Raw genomic sequence first — 19,928 nt, 5'->3', positions numbered from 1 at the left:
CAACAAAAAGGCACAACATCTTATTCTTATTATCTTTTGTTATTATCTTACTCTTATTATCTTTTTGTTTCTTTAACTTCTTTTGTTTTATGAATAAAAGGTGGTACATAAATAGATGATCTACCTCAGCTCTTTGTTGTTGCTGCAGTATAGCACATGTTATGGCCTTTGGGTCTGCCTGAGCACAAGGCTGTTCACTGTACCAGGTTGAGGATGCTTCAGGCATGTGGACCAGACTTCCACAAACAAATTCAAAAACCTGATTAACAATATAAGATGTATTGCTACCATCATGAAACAGTGATGTGGCTGGACCAATACACTGCCTCAAGCGATCCCAAGCTTCTTTCATCACCCCAAGAGAACACAGAGGAAGACCTGAAAGTCATACAATTATATTTGACAAATGAAAGATAACACCCAGGAGGCTTAAAATAAAAATACTACACATCGACCATTGGCAAAAGGGTACTGTGAACCATTTCTTACCAATTGCATTTTTGAAACACAGGGGTGTGTTTTTTGTTTGACCCGTCTAAAAGCAATAATGATTTATTAGAAGAAATAAGAAATAAGAATACCAGCGACTATAAAAAATGTCTTACATATTTTTGGCCATCATTTGACAGCAAGGATTCAGTCATGGCATTTCTGAAAAGACAAAATATTGTCGTTAAACAAAAGTACAGGGCCATTATTAAAACACCAAAAACTGACCTTGTGGCAGTGCCTGTAGTGGGACTACGATCCCTTTCACTGGGTTCCACCCATGCCGCCCTTACACCCAGCAAAAGAAAAAGGCAGCGGGACACCACCAGATGGCACGCAGCAGGATAAGACAAGCTTTGCTCTGATGCTTGTCGTTTGTCCGACTGCTGCTTGAGATCAGAATCAAGCACTGGGCTGCCAGGGCTCCCCACACTGCCCGGGAGGTTAGACGTGCCAAAGGACTCATACACAGTCACATTCTGCTGTACATGCATTGCTTCACGAGTGGCCATAAAGGATTCCAAAACTTCTACAAATAAAAAAAGAACATATTTTTGCTACATATACCAATTACAGATTTGAACAGGGAAGTTTTCTACCTGACAGGTACATGCGGTTACCAGATTGGTCTTCCCCTGCCACCTCCTCCTGATTGTGGTTTGCTGGAAGTTGCACCTCAATGCAGTGAGCCGACTGATGCTCCAAATGTTTTGCTGCATCTTCTGAAGATATGCCTGTTATTTCTGCATCAACCTCAATACTCTGAGGAGACTGGGGCGTGTACAATCAGCAAAGTGGTATAATTAATTTATTGTAAAATCATGATTAGAATGAACAAAATCCTCATCTTGACAATTACACAACATGTAATTTATGCGAAATATGGAATTCGTTACCAGTTTGATTGAAGAAAGCACTTGTGAAGTCATTGGGATATTTTTACAAGCCAACAATGCACTTCTGACTTTATACACAGTTTCATAGACATCCATCAGCTGCTCACAAGGGTCATATCTATTTAAAAAATACAAAGAAAAAAATCATAAAATGTATATTAATTTAAACTTTGACATACCACAAAAAGTTACACTAAAGTTACTGTTCTTTGTATGACCTTGAACCACTAAATCAGATTGAAATCTGATTAACCGGAATCTAAGGTGTCCTAACCAGATTTAGAGAGACTTTTGCCATATGTCTTCTGTAGGTTAGACTAGTTGTCGGGACCCCCATGGGGGTTTTTGAAATAATTTTTAGGGGGTCCCCAGATGATATAGGGAATATTGAATACAGCTTGACACCCTTCAAATGCAGTGATAAATAGAAATTCCTGTTTGCCAAATTCATTTATCTAGGCCTATACCCTGAAAATAGAATGAATCAGTTGAAATAAGGCAACTTTAAAATGTTATTGGGCAGCCAATTGTTCATGTCTGGGGGTTGCGAATGCCAGCAGTTGTTATTATGGAGGTCAAGATTGAGGACCAGTGGTTCTCAAATCTTTCACATCAAGTACCCCTTGATCTAAATCTGGTCTAATAAAAATATTATTTTAAAAAATACTATTATTTATTTAAAATTTTAAACAAGGGCTAAAACATATCTAAAATAGTCAGTATATACTATATAATTGCTATATTAGTTTTAAACATGGAATAACCCAAAGGTAGAAAAAAGGGGATTGAATTCACAGATTGAAGTTTTCCCAGCCAAAAGGTTTAATAAAGTTCCATAAAAAAAATATTAAAATGCATCTCACTGACCCGTTTTTACAATAAGCCTTCTCTTGGATCCCTGTGTGCTTGAGAAGAACCGCCAAACTGCATCTACAAACAGTTTGAAGCAGGGAATCTCCAGAAAATCCTCCATTTTCCCACTCTATATAAAAAAACATAGAAAAATCATTCCAACCACTTCTATATACATAAAAACATTGAAAACATTTATTTCAAAGGGGATTTAATTTATGTTGATGTGCTAAAGCGTGCCACATTGATACACACAAGACTGTGGGAGCTCAAATTCACAGTGAAAACACAGTGGGGTAAGAAAGTCCATTCTTTCATTCATTTTCTAGCGCATGTTCCCGTTAAGGGTCGCGGGTGACTGGAGCCTATCCCAGTGACTTTGGGCCTTAGGCGGGGCACACCCTGGACAGGGGGCCAGCTTGTCGTAGGGTTAACAAGTCCATTCTGATGAAATTTAATTTAAACTAGTTGAAAATGGTTTGAGAAACCAAGGCTGGGGGAGATGGTCAGAAGCCTCCACCTGCAAAACCATTTCCATTTTAGAATTTGTTCTCTAGTGCAGTGTTTCCAGTGAAACCCTTCTGCAATCTCAACAACTTAACTGACCAGATCAATGTTCCACACGTGTCATTGATTTGGTGCCAATGTTCCTTCATTTTTTTGCGAGTACATCTATAAACATTTTTACTATGAACAGAAGGAGAAACATTTACCTCTGCTGTGAGCATACTCTTCTAAATTCTGCCAGAGGCTAAGAGCTGCCCCTTTGTTGGATCCCAAAGCCAGCTCTAGTAAAATCCTGGTTTCTTCACTCAAATTGAACTCAGGTAGCCTGGTTTCATTGGCCCCAAGTAGGACCTCTTCGGTTAGCCATGACATGCTAGAGTCTACTTGAAAAGAATGGAAAAAATAAAATGTTAATGAAATTTGTCCAATTTGTCCATTTGTCCACTTTTGCACACATAAAATATGCAACATCCTACCGAGATGTTCAAAGTCCAACTCAAGTCCATTGCGCAGTAAGATATTTGAGAGCCAAGCCTCTGATTCTTTCTCTTGCCGTGAGGGAGGTGGGCCCAGCAGCATCCCACCAAGACATCGGCCCACAGCCAACGCAACAGATCTTTCCAGGTCCAACAGCCAAACCCACATACACTCGTCTTCATTCTGTGAAGTGTTTTTTCCTGCAGAAATCCAAGTGCATGCATCTGAAGCAATGATTCACCTAACAGTACAAAAATAAAACAATCTCTTTTGAAGTACCGGTACCTGTATTTTGACAATCCACATTAAGCTCTTGCTCCTCCTGTTGCGTTGTTTCTGGCAACAATTTGGTGAAATTGTTAAGACTCTCTAGCAAAACCAACAGCTGGCTCAAGAGAGGTTGAACAGTACTTAAAGGAAGCAGCAGCAGGGAGTACATAACTTGGCACAGCAGACTGCCAGACACGGAGTTGTACAGCACCACTGGAAGAAACAACACAAATAATATTAGACCTTACCGAAAGCGTGTAATTCCACACAATAAGATGACTCACTATGAAGCTTTTCCATCATTTGTTTGTCCATTAAGCTTTGTTGTATGAGTTTACTTGACCTCCTAAGTGTCTCAGCAGCACAAGGCAGCAGAAGATACAGATGCTCACAAAGTAAAGTCACACTGCTATCATCCTAAAAATGAGAACAGAGTTACTAGTTACAGAGGACTGAAGTACATCAAACATTCAGAACTTTGAAGAAAAAAAAAATTAAGAACCTCGGGAGATGAGAGGATGAAGCAATGAGCAAGCAGGTGTTTATGAAGTCCTGACAGCAGTTGGTGGAAGTGTGACGGAGGATTAGTCCGTCCATGACTTTCACTAGGCAACTGTTTATCACTGTTTTTCTCCAGTTCACCAAATGCAAGTTCCTACAAGACAGTTTGACAATGGAAAAACATTTACATCCACTATAAGCTGCATACGGAATGTCCAAGAGTATTCTTTGCACAAAGTTATATACCGTGTAAAATCCAATACTGAGAAGCAGAGTTCTGAGCAGGACTTCTGCCATGTGCAAGGGGTCGTAAGGTTCAACCGCGCTCGACACAGAAAAGGGCTGGGCTGACAAGGCGGGTGCCGGTGGGAGTCCCAGGGCATTTAATTCCCCAAAACTGCTGTACCCAAGTAAAGACGCTAAGTGGCTTTGGTCCTGAAGGCTGCAGAGAACCATGTCTAGTTGAAGACGCTTTAAACAGACAATAAGATGTGAAGACAAGTGCAGATAACACACTTAAGATTTGCACAATAAATTACCAACCTGTCCTTTAGAGAGATTGTTCAAACTATGTGGGCCCTGGGGGAGAAGTGAAAGCACGAGCTCTGTTCTTTCTCTAAGCGGAGGTAGCAGCAAAGATGCCCCAATCGAAAGTGTATTAAGGACAGCCTATTGACAAACATAAGAGAAAGACTGTATAAGATTTGGAAAAAAAAATTATCTAGATGTTATTTTAGCCAAGCCACAAGTTTCACCTGCTGTATCTCATCTGGCATATTGGTATCTATAAGTCTGAACAGGAGGTTACGGAGATGCCTGCTCTGAGCTCCCAAAACAACTGCACCAGTGCCACCCGCATTTGCCAAGGACAAATGGACAGACAACAGCTTCATGCACAGCAAAAGGAATTGATGATGATCTCTGAGAGTACAAAGAGCCCAAGAGAAGTGGGTTAACGATTAGAGAGCTAAAGAAAGGGGTTGGTAAATAGGCGATCACTGACGTTTTAACACTTTACCAATCAAGGCCTAAAAATTAAAACGTACCCTTTTGATAAGAATGGGACAGGAGGTGTATCATTCTCAATACCATCGCAGTAATTTTCCAGGAAGTTCCGCAGATAAACAAATGTACTCTCCTCTAAATCCACACAAAAGGGTCTGTGCCATGCCACCAATTGCCTGGAAAAAGAAAACAATCAGATGGAAGTTGAATGGCAGATAGGGCAAGGAGATTATATGAAGATGAAATACCGGTCTGTTGGTACTGCCGTCCATGCCAAGCTGTGTGAAGTCCCAGCTGTTATTTGTTGTATTGGCACCCCTTCCAAACCAAGCACCTTCTTGGGCTTGGTAATAGGTGTGGAAGTATGTCCTTGTCCACACTGGCCCATTGTGTTATTTCCCCATGCATAGACTTCATTTTCTGAAGACATAATCTTGTATTAAATAAATCATCTAGCGTGACATAAATGTGACATGTTTTTACCATGGGAAAGTGCAAGGCAGTGACTGTCTCCGCAAGAGATATCAATTATTTTGGTGATACTTAAGTCCTCTATGAACCTGGGACGCAGAGAGGTTGTTTCAGAAGAACCACATCCAAGGCAAGAGCCACATCCCCATGCAAACACCTCATGGACAGAAAAAGACACCATGTAAAATGAATGAATCGAGCAGTAAATATTTGGAAAATTAAAATAAAAAGAACAAGAAGTTAATTCAACTTCCTTAGACACAGACACCGCTTAAACATGTTATATATATTTGTATTATGTACCACTCATACAGTTTTAACCTTGATGATTGTTTTGAAAAGGTTATGGCAAACCTCACCTGTCCAGCAGAGGTTAGGGCTAGAGATGACTGGCTGCCCGCACATACTTTCCTGATGATAAACCCTTGCAGGGCTTCTATGACCTTGGGCCGATACACACGGTTGGTGTCGCCGTGACCTAGTTTCCCTGCAACAGTGAGTCATTTTATGCTGCATTGTAAGGACAAACTAGCGCAACAAATCTAACTGCTGTAGCCTGTTCCTGTATACCATTATCCCCTCCTCCAAATGACCACACGGTGCGTCCATCTTGTGCCACTGCAATGGTGTGAGAGCTGCCACAGGCCACTTGTCCTACACTGCTGACGTCCTTCACCAAAGTGGGAACATTTCGACTTTGACTGTCACTATGTCCTGGACAAAGGAATGCAGTTAATATGTCATTCTATTTGTCTATGTAAATAATGAGAAATGTAACTTTACCTAGTCTACCGAAATCCCCTTCTCCCCAAGAATAAAGCTCTCCATCGCAAGTCACAGCAGCACTGTGTCTGTAGCCAGCAGACACGCAGACCACCACCTGGCAAACATAAAACCAATTACAGTTTCATCTTGTAAATCACATTACATTTATAAATCATATCAATGAAACATGTTTACCTTGCCGACCAGCGGCCCTTGGATAATTTTGGGATATTTCTGCGTTGCACTGTTTCCATGACCTAGTTTTCCATACTCTCCGTCACCCCAGCTAAAGACCTGAAAGTAAAAATGTAAAGGAAAATGTATTTGTATGTTATTGATTTGAACTTACTTCAGTATCCAATACCGCATACCTCGCCTTCTACAGTAATGGCTAAGGTGTGGCCATCAGAGCCCTTAGAAGATGACACTTTCTTCATGTTTCTGTGGGGTTCCAGCACAAGTTTCTTTGGAATGGACTGGTTGTTGGAGTCTCCCAGTCCCAAACGTCCATAACTTCCTTTACCACATGCTTTCACTGATCCATCTTCAGACACTGAAAAGGTGCAGTACTGACCGGCTTCAATCTATACATGATTAGATATTTGATTACAATTATAAAAACAAATAAAAAAAGTGCTGCTTATGTAATTAGGCGTTTATTGAAAGTCATACCATTTGAGCGTCACTGAAGCCCTGTGTCAGTTTAGGCAGCAGGATTTTCTCCAGAGTTCCTTCTGCAAGCTGATGGCTGCTGTTACTGCCCCATACATACACCATGACGGTGTCATTGCCTGTACTCTGCAACACATCGTTGTCACAAGAGCACAGGCAGTAGGAGGCCAGATTACAAACCTGTTTAGAAAAGGGAAAGAAAAGAAAGGAAAGGTGAGTCTTCAGTTGGTTTGATACTGTCATGAATGTTTGAGTGATTCTCACCTCCTCAAACAGACAGAGGGCTGCCTGTGAAAGATGACAAAATCCTTCTGGATCCTTTTTAAGCACTTGAGTATTGACACAGTCACCTCGAATACCCTTGGAGATGAAAGCTGTATTTAGAAATGCTTTATTCATAGTTCATTAGAAAAACCACACACACACACACACACACACACACACACACACACACACACACACACACACACACACACACACAATATTATGTTGTATTTCAGAGCAAAACAATAGCATTTTAACAATATGTATCTCCCGCCTATCTATTAACAGTTTGTTTTCACCCAAAAGGCACAGGAAGTGATGCCTAATGAATGAAAGCTTTTTCCTGCACTATTCAGCAACTCTTGTGTTTTATAACTTCAAATGTTTCCCGTCTAGTGTGTATAGTCCAGTTGTGTATAGTTATTAGGGCTGTATAGCCTTTAATTATGGAGTTGATTAATTTTATATAAAATTAGGCTATACAGCCCTAATAATCTGACTAACTAACACTAACATTTGATTCTGTGATGTGTTGAAATGTTAAAATCAGAAATAAACATACAGAAAACTGCCTCATCTGAAGGAGAGTTTGATGGATGACATTAAATCCCACACTGACTGCTGTCTGCTGGGAGTCACAGGCAACGCAGGACTGAGAAGCCGCCAGTGCCACTTCCACCCACTCCAGCAGATATCGCAGGGAGCCTCTCTGCATGGCCAGGCCCAGCAACAGCTCCAGGGAAAGTCTCCTGCCCGTTACGTCCGCACCACCTGCTCCAATACTTACGGAGGTCTTCTTCAGGAAGTCGCCCACCTGTGCAAGGCAGTCCAGTCCCACAGTGGGAATCTTATTCTCATTGGCCAGAGACAAGGGAGGCAGTGAGGCCAGCACAGAGGAAGCCGTAGAGAGCACATCATTGCACAGCATTGACTCGGGGTGCACAGAGGCAGCAAACCTCCAGTTCTGCTGCAACAATGAGAACAGCAGGCTCAAACCTGTCCTCACTCCCATCTCAATCAAAACATCTGTGCCCAATTTCACTTTACATATCCCTGGATTGAGAAACGGCTCGGAGGCCAGCGCCACCTGTCCATTTTGAGGACCATTATCTGAAGCCTGGGCGGGCAGCTGTGTCCGAAATTTGTCATGATATTTACTGTGTAGCGCATAGAAGATCCGTTGTAGAACTACCAGCCTGTGCTGAAGACCAGAGTTGTAGGAGGTTTGCGTCAGCATACGGTGTGTCAGCCATCGCTGGCTGTGAAGCAGAGATGACAAATACTCTTCCTTTTCTACTGAGGCACAAGAGTCACATTCAAAGTCTGGCAGACGTGGTCCAATAAGCTCTTGAATAGGTGGGGCTAGTGTCACCACTTCCTTGTTGTGAAGCAGTTTATTGTAAAGTGCAGATGCCCCATTCCGACTGGCTGTCTGTGTACTGTCCTCAGTGGCCCAGGAACTGTTGAAATGCTCCTGCCACTTCAGCAACAAAGGGTTCTGGCCCGGCATCATGACTGGACATTATAAACATGTACATAAGAACCTGAAAAATGAGGAGAGGAAAAATCACAATCATTGAAAACAAACAAGCTTCTTAATTCTTAAATTATTAGCACTTTACAAATTGCAAAAAAAAAAGTGCAACAACATTAGAAATATCTACACACAGTATTTTTACTAAGATGGTGTCAACTAAGTTCCTCTTCCCTGTTGGCACTTGACAAGAGAACTGTAAACGAGGACTATCTAAATCTATAGCACGTATAGCTATACATTTATAGAATATATAAATATATAGCTTATATGTTTCGGAACTATTAACTAAAGCATGATTACTCTAGCACAGTTATCCAAAGGAAAGAGTCATGCATGTCTTCATATGCCTGTGTCAGAATGCAGTTGTTGTGGCCAGTGGATCACATGATGCCCTGATATATGATACAGTTCTATGCAGAGGCCAATGAGGACCACAGTTTGACTGCTCCACTTTGCACATTAAAAAGGAACAATTTACTTGTTTAACTTAGCTTTGCCTGGAATGTTACAAAATAGGATACTAAACTTCTACATCTCTGGAAACAAGTCATTACCAGGCCAAGTTACAGGTCGGATCTGTGGAGATGATGTTTTTCAAGGTATGTCTGAGCAATAAAATCATTAAAAATGAGATAAGTTTAATGCCATATTGTGGAACATTCCAGGCAAAGCAATAACATCTCCATGGTGAGACAGCATGGATATGTTACACCTTTAACTACTACAGTACTACAGTATATATACTAGACATATTTCAATTTAAAGATTCATTATAAGTACTTCTACATCTACATTTGCAGGTTAGATGTGTGAGACAGAGTAACACAACTTCTTGCTGGCCTGGGGGCAGAGGAGGCTATATGGTTTCCAGTCTGTCCAAAAATAACACCACAGATTGATATACACAACAGCTTAGTCTGACAGGGACACTCTTCAAAACAGCCTAATTTATTGTGCTTAGAGTTTTTACTCTGGGAGAAGGAGTTTTGCAATATTAAGAAGCCATCCTATGTCTTGTTCCCAATCAAGATGTTTATCACCCAGCTGTTGTAATAGAGAGCTCATCACACTATTTCACAAATTGCAGATTTAAATACTGTTTGAGTGTTTGGGTGTTGTAGTGTCTGTGGATGCTGTCTCTGTCCTTTGCTGCAGGAGAGGAACCTGCTGCAAAACACTTTAAACTGAGTCAGGCCTTACGTATTTGAGTCTTGTCCTGTATACATAAATAAAATGAAATACAGTAATGCACCACTGCACTAAAACTGGGCTATGTATCTGACAAACACAGCTCCATCACTACAGGACGTTAGCAATGATCATTTAATGTAGGCCTTGCCAAAGGACTGCTTGGGAAATGGTGCTTGTATGGAATACTGCATTTAATTTACAGTGGGTAACCCATCCATCCATTTTCTACCGCTTATTCCCTTTTGGGGTCGCGGGTGACTGGAGCCTATCCCAGTGACTTCGGGCCTTAGGCGGGGTACACCCTGGACAGTGGCCAACTTGTCGCAGGGTCAGTGGGTAACCCATTTCATATTAACTTAAAAGAATAGTAGAAACAATTTAACTAGGAATGTCATCTACAATGTCACACATAATGCGCTCTCTCCATCCTCAATAATAATAGTGCAAGTGCTTTTATGAGTGGGCTACGTTCTATCACTATCTTTCTATTTTGTGCAACATTGACGCCAGCCCCAGATAAATCAGGAACGGGAACACGGGCTGTTTCCAGAGTGACATTCACAAGCACCGGTAGTCTGATTATTACAGTGCTGCTGCGGTGACAGCTGAGCTAACGCAGGCTGCAGAGACGAGCTAGTCCGCTCAAACACGACCAAAACCCTCACGTCCAAACCCATCAAACCCGGTGCTAGTCACATTCAAATCAGGCCATTGTCAAACAGGGCGTGTGTCGGTGGAGCTGCCAGCGGTGTGTGCGTTACCTTGGCAGTAAAGTCCAGCGGGATAGAGCATGTTTTGCGCTACCTTTGCTGTCCCAATGAGGTCTCCCTTGGACGAAAAATCAGTCCAACCCTGGTCCAACCTTCTCCCGTTTCAGCTGCTGCTTCTTCTGCCGCGGGACGGGGCTCAGGCACAGCTCTGGCGCTGGTGTCTCATTACTGCCACCGTGTGTCGGGGAAGGCGAAGTGGCGATTGCAGCATCATGACCACAAAGTAGCCTCAGACCGATATTATAATAGATCCACGCCTCAGACCCACTGCCAAATTAAAATCCGGCTCTACTTTGCAAAGTGTCTTGATTGGATCTTATGAATGAGACGTAGGATCACTGAGACTAAACGTGTGGGATTTAGGAAACTGGTTGTTAACCCTGTGGACACCGTTTGTGACAATTAGCTGTGTGATGCCAAAGCAGTGAATTACTGTGTTGCATCCTGTTTGTTTATGCATCCGTTCCTAGGAAGTTGTGGTCCATACTATATGGGCCTAAACATGGATTCTCACAGGTTAGTCACGAGGTTTTGGGTTCCGCTCCTCAAAAAACAAACCAAAGCAAACTTGTGACATCAGGTCACACACCAAATTCAATTCCTGGATGGAGTTAATCCCACTTCCAAGCCGGATTTCTAAAAAAGGGACTGACTGGCAAAAACACGACAACACCGGATTGAGGAAATTGACAAGGGAAAGCAATGCTCAAAACAAAGTTGTTGGATGCTGATAACCAGAGGACTAACCTGATGCGCTGCAGATCACTTCACCCAAGACTTCCAGAGGCAATCGGTGTCTTTCTCACCCAGGCTCCATCCCCGTCTCTAATCAGCCCAGACATGTCTTTTCTGCTGATCACGGTCTTATCCTCACTTGTGGTACGGGATGCTGAAGCGTGGGGCGTCAACGTGAAGTACGCGGTGAACTGCCCGGACAGATGTAACCCATCTGCGTGCGGGACGCAGCTCTGCGCACGGACCGTCCTGGATGACTGCGGATGTTGCCAAGTGTGTGCTGCCGGCAGAGGCGAGCACTGCTACCGCACAGTGTCTGGGATGGACGGGGTGAAGTGTGGACCTGGCTTATTCTGCGAGTTTTACAAGGATGAAGATGATTATGGAGATGAATATGGAGTCTGCAAAGGTGCGTCCGACAGAGCTGTAGCTGCCCTGGCGTGCTGCAGTTAGAGGGGTCTGTATGGGCTGTTCCTGGTGTGTTTTGGGATATTATGGGCTATCCTTCTGATTTTGTAAATTGTATGTCCATTAGTCCAAAAAAGATTAAGAGCCTATTTGTCAAGTGACAAAGCATTATCTCATCACAGGATTCCATAATACTGATGCATCTGTAATTGTGTTTTTTCTCTTTGCAGACTGCCTCTTTGGAACTTATGGGATTGAATGCCGCAAGACTTGTAACTGCAAGGGGGGCATCTGTGACAGAGAGACAGGAGCATGTCTCACTCTCCGCTTCTTTGGCAAACTTGCCAGCAAGCTCAAACCTGAACCTCAAGCAGGTAAAATTGATGTTCAATGACATTTAAATTCTTTCAAACACAGCCTGTGACAAGCCTAGTTTTTCTGTGTATCTCAGTCAAGTCCCCTATTAATCTTAATGTTTAACTTCATATTTGTTTAAATAGAGATTTGGAATAATAAACAATCTAATCTTGGTTCAAGCAGAGGCCGGATCTGGTGAATTGAGCACTCCACCGAACACAGTGCAACATTCAGTCAAAGCTCCCAAGTGGATCAACCCTCGCTGACCAGCACTGATCTGACTGAAGCCAACAGTGTAAATGTAGCATTAACTTATGAATCACATCATGTCTTTTATTCACAATATGTTGTCTTGTTTTACAACAATGTTTTATCATTTCTCTCTGCTGTGACCACATTTTGAAATATGTATTTTAAAATATAGATCTTAAAGGAAGCAAGAAGCAGTACAGCATAAACTCAGCATACATCTAAATACTGTATAAAATGTGTGTATGTAATTCAGACTTCTTTTAATAAAATACTGTTGACATGATTGGTTTGCATACTTTTAGCACACATTTTGACCAGTACTTTGAACAGACAAACTTGCTGATAAATGAAATAGAAAAAGGTTTAATGCCATTGTCAGTGAACACATACAACAATTATTATTAATAATAATAATAATAAAATTGAAATAAGGCATGAATAAAAAATATAATTTGGCATTTCTTCATAATATAAGGTTGTGGCACAAAACACCACTTAATGAAACAGGTCAACCAATAAAATTCCACTTCCATTTGTTATGTCAATACAATTTTTCATACACCAGCCTGATGCCTTTTATCCATTACACAGATATTGATTCAGATAAATTCACAATGTTGAACCTCTTATTTTTTCGTTTAAAATTGGGTTAAAAAGGGTCATATTCATTCAGAGCACTGTCTTTTCAATTGACAACAATAGTCCCTGTGTGTTTGAATAATTCCAGAATACTGTATTTATATATTTGATAGCAAAAGAAAACTCCTCATTAAAAGGAAATTCTTGGGCCCCCATACCTTATAATATCGCTTGTGTCTCCAAAATGTGATAGTTGTTCAGTATCCATGTGTATCTGAAGTCCTTTGTAATAAGACACAGTCTCATCACTAAATAACTGAGTAGTTCTCAGAGGTCTCACCTTTGACTCTTGACAAAAGTGTTTTCCAGTATTCGACTTGTTTATTTCCCATGCTTCCTGACACCTGTGAAAATGTCCCTTTTTCCTGTTGTTGTTGTGTCTGCCCTGGACAAGAATGTCAAATACAAGAATTCCTTTTTTCTTCTCTTCTTCTTAATGTGAAAATATATCAAAAGACAAACATACATATTGAAAGTTAAAGGTAAATCTTGCCAAAGTAATATTGATAATTGTTTATTTAATAAATAAATAAAAAATCCATGCAATTCAAGTAGATGCATGTTTCCACACAGACAAATAAAACATCAACATTGGGTCCCCAGTGCCTCAGTAGGACAGGTATGGGGCTAATGTGATGTTTGGACATACTCACACTACAGTGTTCCTCCGATTCCCTGAGAACAGCATGTTGAGGCCTTGTGACCAAACAAAAGACCGGTGAAAACAACAGGAAAGAGTTGGTGAGAAATGCCCTTTATCTTACTCCCTGAACACGTCACAGCTGCCTCTGAAGAAACAAAGCTATAGTAAAAATAATTCTCATTAACCACACATAAATTCTCAACTTCAACATGTAATTACTGAAGAACTTGGTTGTATTGTATTCATACTGAGAGTAAGGAAATTATGTATGTGAATCTTATGTTCTAATTTGATGCAGTAATATTTGATGTGATGAAGGCTGATTTAGTTTAATACATTATATGAGTCCACAGGTGTAATTTGCTGGGGGTCAAGGGGGTCAAGACCAAGACCCGCCCAATATTCAGAGCAAGACAATTCATCCCCTCCAATGTTTGCTCATAATGTTCCTGAGTTAATAGATTTGTTGCAAAGCACAAACAGCAATACTGTACAATACTGTTTTTATCAACCAAAATGTTGCCCTGTTTGTGTCATGTGCAAGTCAGTGTTATAAAACACACAAAATAGATTTATTCTTTAATGTTATGCAACAACACCTAAAGCCTAAAATTATGTTGTTTTGGTCATTATGTCAGCAGAGACAGGTTATTAAAATGTGGTCTACTAAGCAAAGCAAACTAGTTCCTGTTTTATTCTCTGTGCTAAATGAGTACCCAAGTAAATCTTTACTGACAACAGTTACGTTTTTTTGTTTTTTTTTGTAGATCTAATTTGTATACTTGAGGCCAGGCGGAAAGAACTGTCTGGCACATGTGGCACTGTAGAGCATGTCTGGAAAGGGCCATTGTGTGATGATCTGCGAGCAAAACCACAAAGCTTACGTTTGTGCATCAATAAAGTGTTGGAATATCATGTAAAGTTTTTCAAAGGTCTCATTTGCAATGATTAAGTTGACTCTCCTATCACCAATTTTTTGTTTTATAAGATCTCAAAATACGTAGGACAAAGTCTCGGTGGCCCTCCGCTTTGTTTATCTTTCAAAAAAATGTTTGTACACAGCTACTTGAAATTAGAGAAAACAGTCATTCAAATTAACATTTATATTCCAAGACAACCCCCCTATGTTCCCAATGTATGTTAAATTGTAGAGTGTGTCACTTGACTCCTGACAGTATTCTGTTTACTCATTCCTCATGGAATGGTATTACATATAAAGACCAGCAGGTGGCATCAGTGCATCTAATGTATTCAATTATTAGTGATTTTGGTCTCACTGAGGAAAGTGAAAAAACAAACAAACAATAGCTCACAAAATTGTGGTATTAAAAAGTAATATTATGCTTTTATTACGTTGTATGTATTATTTAGATGTATTATTTAGAAGGTCCTTGAATATAGTAACGGATTTCACACCAGCATGAGAGGCTGTTATCAGAAAAGACGATTTTCCCTAAATACCTAAATATATGCTACAAATTGTACATTGGGCAAGTCTGGAATCTTCACAACTCGTGGTAAGACCTATTTTTGACGTTCCCATTGACTAATTATCTGTGTATTTTAGACAATACTTGCAGGGGCGCTGTTTTGGCACAAGAGATACGAGTTTATTTTACGTATTTTGGGATCTAACAAAACGACCAAATATGTTTGATCTGGAGGACTTGTTGCAGACAGACAGACAGAAGACAAACAGCAATGTGTTGATGTCGGAAGTAATGTAAACGTACACTATAGTTTTATCTGACAGAGAAAGAGTACTTCGAACACGGATAAGAGACCAGGTGAAACCACCTTTCTCTAGAGGCCTACAGCCCGGCCCGCCTCTTCGCCTCCATCAAATAATACATCATATGTGTCCGTCTCTCCAGCTCCTTCTACATCTCATCTCTACGCCACAGTCCCAGTCTCACACTCGTGCGACTTCACTTCACTTTTCCACATTTTGTTCTGTTACAGCCTGAAAAATGATTAAATTCAGTATTTGCGTAAAAATTCTACAAACTTTACAACAAAGAAAGTAGCTTTACAGCATACTTTAACACACATGTACATAAGTATTCACAGCATTTGCCATGACACTCAAAATTGAGCTCAGACACATCCTTTTTCCACTGATCATACTTGAGATGCTTCTACAACCTACTGGAGTTTAGCTGTGGTAAATGCAGTTGATTGGACATGATTTGCAAACGCACACACTTGTCTATGTAAGATCGTGGGACTTTATATAGACAGTTATATAAACAGTGATGTCAGAGACCAAGCCATGAAGTCTTGAAGAATTGTCTGTAGACCTTGAAACAGGATTATATCAAGGCACAGATCTGGGGAAGGGTACAGAAACATTTCTGCAGCATTGAAGGTTTCTATGAGCACAGTGGCCCAAAAGTTTGGAACCACCAAAACGCTTCCTGGCCGCCCACCCAAACTGAGCAATCGGGGGAGAAGGACCTTAGTCAGGGAGGTGACCAAGAACCTGATGGTCTCTCTGACAGCTCTTCTCTGTGGAGAGAGGAGAAGAACATCCAGAAGAACATCCATCTCTGCAGCTCTCCACCAATCAGGAGTGTATGGTAGAATGGCCATACGGAAGCCACTCCTCAGCCCACCTCAAGTTTACAAAAAGGCACCTGAAGGACTCAAAGACGAAGAGACACATAACTCGCTGGTTTGATGAAAGAAAAGATTGAACTCTTTGTCTTGAATACCAAGTGTGATGTCTGGAGGAAACCAGGCACTGGTCGTCACCTGGGCAGTACCATCTCTACAGTGAAGCATGGTGGTGGCAGCATCATGCTGTGGGCATGTTTTACAGCGGCAGGAACTGGGTCAGGATCAACAGAAAGATGAATATGGCAGTGTACAGAGACATCATTGATGAAAACCTGCTCCAGAGCACTCTGGACCACAGACTGGAGCGAATGTCCATCTTCCAACAAGACAACGACCCTAAGCACTGCGCTAGGACAACAAAGGAGTGGCTACAGGACATATCTGATCAAGAGCCCATACGACATATATGGAACGTCTCTGGAGAGATCTGAAAATGGCTGTGAACCAATGCTCACCATCCAACTTGATGGAGCGTGAGAGGTTCTGCAAAGAAGAATGGGAGAAATAGCCCATAGGTGTGCCACGCTTGTAGCATGAGCAAAGGCTGTGAATACTTGTATGTATTTTTTAATATATATACATTTGCAAATAATTCAAACAAATTTCACATTGTCATTATGGGGTATTGTTTGTAGAAGTTTGAGGCAAATAATGAATTTAATACATTTTGGAATAAGGCTGTAACATAACAAAATGTGGAAAAAGTGACTGTGAATACTTTTACGGATGCGCTGTATTAAATAATAATAAGATAATATTTTTAAGATGAAATTATTTGTAATTAAAACATGTGCGCAGATAACAGATAAATTACTAAGGAAAATCTAAATTGAGATTAGTTGATAGATAAGTAATTAGTACAAAAATCTTCAGTGGTGATGTTCTCACATCTAACACAAGAGGGCGTTCGTGTATACTGACCGCGCCGCGGCTCTGTAGCCACGGCCATCTAGAAAATATAGTGACTATTCAATACTCTGACTAAACTGCAGCGGTAGAAATCCCTGTGCAATATGCTATATACTAATATATAATATAATATATATAATATGCAATGCTAGGATAAGTATTAACATCCTGAGAAAGTAACTATTACTCTAACTTAGTTTTACAAGACAACATGAAGAAGATGTATTACTTCATCAAAGTGAAAATATAAAGTGATTGTAATTGTAAAGTCTTCAACTTTAATTATTCTGCACAATCAGTAGATTTAGAATTCAGCCTTTTAGTTATATAATAATGATACATTAACATACACAATAAACTATGCTTTACCCTTGAGCTTTTCCGATTTTGAACTTTTTTCCACAGAAACTTTTTGTCTCTTTGGAGACAAAAAGTTGGAGTCATAGGGCCATGGGAACAGCATAGTCGCGAGGGCCTCCGTCTCCCATGGGTGTCTTCTGTGGAGACGTCCTTTCTAATCTTACACTTATCTTCTCTCACATAAAGTCCCAGGGAACATGGACACATGCTTTGTTTACTCATGATGACCACTTCTCATGTTTCAAGGTCACATGCCTTATGCTCTGCGTTCCATCTCTCACAAATATAATAAAACATGCTGAAGGATATCTGTGGACAGATGGCCTGGCCATAGGACTCACAGTTTATCCATGTGATCTGTGGAGACTTACAATATTTTAATAATTAGGCTGTGTGCCAAATACATATTTATTTAAAGCACTAGTTAGCGCAATTACAGAGGGAATATTATCACTCACCCAAGCATTTCTTGAAAGTTTGTTTTGGGCCTCAGGAATTGTAAAAACACCATCAGTTGTTTGGGGTTTATCCCAAAGAGCAGACACTGTCAGAACCTCCTGATAAACTTAAGACAAATCAGGGGACAGAAACTGTTTGATGCAAAATACTGTAATATCAGTGGGTGTAAAAAGTAAACAAATAAAATCTATGATAGCCCTAGAATATATTGGTAAAAATATTTTGATAACTTACATCTAAACATTTCTCGGAACACACTTATCACAGTATTTTACAAAGCCTCAGGACAGGTAAAGTATACCATGAGGCTATAGTTTTTGAAAAGTTTCATCTAAACCTTATCACAATAGAGTTTAAGAGCCTCCTCTAGATCAAAGGTGGTGTGGACGATTTTTTTCAGCAATTTTTTTTATCATATTTCCTTGTGGCGTGGATAAATCATTTGTAGTGCCACGTATCAATCATAAAACGCACCTACCGCCAGGGCCGGCCCAAGCCTTCAGGGGGCCCTAAGCGAAAACATATTTGGGGGCCCCTCACCACGTCATCAGAATCAGTTTTATTGCCATTGTCAGTGAACAATTCACATGTGGGAACTTTCTTCAACGCAAACAAAGCGCACCAAAACTCCAGGGCATCCGTTTGCCAGTTAGTTTATTCTCAGAACCTCACAAGCTCAAATATTGATAACTTAAATCCCACAATGCAACTTGGTATTCCGCTGACATCACCTCTACTCCCTGTACAAATAACACACGTCCCAGATATGTTTTTGGGTGTATTTGTGGGCGTTAAGGGTCGACAGCCACATTAGCAGTTTAAATTAATGAACAGGGGGGGTCTGGGGGCCCTCCCCCAGAGATTTTCAGACCTTTTTTGGGTATTCTGGTGCATTTTAATGTGGTCCAACCGGCTAAAGTAAGAGTAAAATGTTGAGATTGTAATGCTATAAAATGATGTGATGAAACTGTGCCAGGAGAAAATGATTAAAGCCAGTTATTATTTTCTCACACTTATTGTGCTTTATCTCCTATTGTCGTTGCGATGTGTCTTGGCTCTGAGTCCCCCGGCTCCGGCCCCGCCCCCCGGCTCCGGCCCCGCCCCCCGGCCGGTGCCGTACCGCGTTTACACAAAGGAGGAACTCATGAAACTGCGGAGAACAGTCGTCTTACCCGGAGATCGTCACGTTATCCCGGCGCAATACTGACCTAACCTAATACTGATGTGCAATTCTGTCGTATGTGCAATTACTGTGAAATTCATGTGCAGTCTATGTGCTGTCGTGACACATATTCATGTGCAATTACTGTTGTGATCACATGCAATGGTATTTATTTATTTATTTGTCTATGGGAGTTTTTATTTGTTTATAGGAGATCTTCTACTGAAAGTGTTTTTCAGACTTCCTATAAGTGATCTGTTCTTCTGTATCTACCTCTGTATCTACCTGCGTTGCACCAATGAAATTTCCCCATGTGGGACAATAAAGGAATATCTTATCTTATCTTATCTTATCTTATCTTATTAATACATTAGTGTACTTAATTACTCAATACAATATTGGCTATGAAAAATAATTATGGTCAAATTGATTCATTTTAACTGAAAACGTAAAAGTAATAGTTATCCTTACTAATTTATCTTTTACTGCTCCCAACTGTTCCTTCTTGCCAAAGTGACAAAACAAGTTATATTAAATTAAACAAATGGCATAAGCATTGCTTGATTAACAATTAACACTGATAAAACAGTGCAAACATGTTATTCCCAGAGAATGAACAGAACGAGAAGTGAAGGTCCAAACCTAGCTATAGTGAAGAGACTGCGTTTCTGCAACTTTGCCACTTTTATATAAAAATATATAGTATTATTCTATAACA

The 19,928-nt window shown here is 40.6% G+C and overlaps 2 protein-coding genes across 7 annotated transcripts in view; one reads left to right on the top strand and one right to left on the bottom strand.

Annotated features, from left to right (window-relative positions):
* LOC140367965 (probable E3 ubiquitin-protein ligase HERC1) overlaps positions 1 to 10,799 on the bottom strand; it is a 28,037-nt gene extending 17,238 nt beyond the window's left edge. For 3 of the 5 annotated variants that reach the window (XM_072454778.1, XM_072454775.1, XM_072454777.1), the window contains exons 1-27: positions 10,659 to 10,799; positions 7,732 to 8,713; positions 7,170 to 7,265; positions 6,906 to 7,085; positions 6,605 to 6,817; positions 6,429 to 6,527; positions 6,252 to 6,348; positions 6,039 to 6,182; positions 5,828 to 5,955; positions 5,481 to 5,625; positions 5,246 to 5,417; positions 5,039 to 5,173; positions 4,748 to 4,913; positions 4,536 to 4,661; positions 4,239 to 4,463; positions 3,994 to 4,146; positions 3,776 to 3,908; positions 3,507 to 3,704; positions 3,221 to 3,421; positions 2,951 to 3,127; positions 2,253 to 2,367; positions 1,386 to 1,503; positions 1,089 to 1,260; positions 718 to 1,018; positions 606 to 651; positions 490 to 535; positions 125 to 378 (exon numbers count right to left, since the gene is read on the bottom strand). In XM_072454778.1, coding sequence (XP_072310879.1) covers positions 125 to 378; positions 490 to 535; positions 606 to 651; positions 718 to 1,018; positions 1,089 to 1,260; positions 1,386 to 1,503; positions 2,253 to 2,367; positions 2,951 to 3,127; positions 3,221 to 3,421; positions 3,507 to 3,704; positions 3,776 to 3,908; positions 3,994 to 4,146; positions 4,239 to 4,463; positions 4,536 to 4,661; positions 4,748 to 4,913; positions 5,039 to 5,173; positions 5,246 to 5,417; positions 5,481 to 5,625; positions 5,828 to 5,955; positions 6,039 to 6,182; positions 6,252 to 6,348; positions 6,429 to 6,527; positions 6,605 to 6,817; positions 6,906 to 7,085; positions 7,170 to 7,265; positions 7,732 to 8,682 — 4,791 coding nt within the window. In that variant the 5' untranslated portion in view covers positions 8,683 to 8,713; positions 10,659 to 10,799. The remainder of the gene's footprint in view (positions 1 to 124; positions 379 to 489; positions 536 to 605; positions 652 to 717; positions 1,019 to 1,088; positions 1,261 to 1,385; positions 1,504 to 2,252; positions 2,368 to 2,950; positions 3,128 to 3,220; positions 3,422 to 3,506; positions 3,705 to 3,775; positions 3,909 to 3,993; positions 4,147 to 4,238; positions 4,464 to 4,535; positions 4,662 to 4,747; positions 4,914 to 5,038; positions 5,174 to 5,245; positions 5,418 to 5,480; positions 5,626 to 5,827; positions 5,956 to 6,038; positions 6,183 to 6,251; positions 6,349 to 6,428; positions 6,528 to 6,604; positions 6,818 to 6,905; positions 7,086 to 7,169; positions 7,266 to 7,731; positions 8,714 to 10,658) is intronic. The other 2 variants (XM_072454776.1, XM_072454779.1) reach the window with 1 other exon arrangement.
* A 357-nt stretch (positions 10,800 to 11,156) lies between these two features.
* On the top strand, positions 11,157 to 12,633 carry esm1 (endothelial cell-specific molecule 1). 2 transcript variants are annotated; one of them, XM_072453589.1, is made up of 3 exons: positions 11,157 to 11,811; positions 12,041 to 12,184; positions 12,351 to 12,633. In XM_072453589.1, exons 1-3 carry the CDS (start codon positions 11,370 to 11,372, stop codon positions 12,431 to 12,433), a joined length of 669 nt encoding a protein of 222 aa, XP_072309690.1. In that variant the 5' UTR covers positions 11,157 to 11,369; the 3' UTR covers positions 12,434 to 12,633. The 2 variants fall into 2 exon arrangements, with proteins under 2 accessions (XP_072309690.1, XP_072309689.1); XM_072453588.1 differs by having other exon boundaries at positions 11,159 to 11,811; positions 12,348 to 12,633.
* Positions 12,634 to 19,928: the final 7,295 nt, after the last annotated feature.

Source organism: Eucyclogobius newberryi, unplaced genomic scaffold (assembly GCF_026437365.1).
Source record: "Eucyclogobius newberryi isolate DKJ021-1_F unplaced genomic scaffold, fEucNew1.0.hap1 SCAF_2, whole genome shotgun sequence".
In the NCBI taxonomy this organism is placed as follows: Eukaryota; Metazoa; Chordata; class Actinopteri; order Gobiiformes; family Gobiidae; genus Eucyclogobius; species Eucyclogobius newberryi.
Note: the sequence above shows the minus strand (reverse complement) of the source record. Positions and strands in the feature narration are given on the sequence as shown.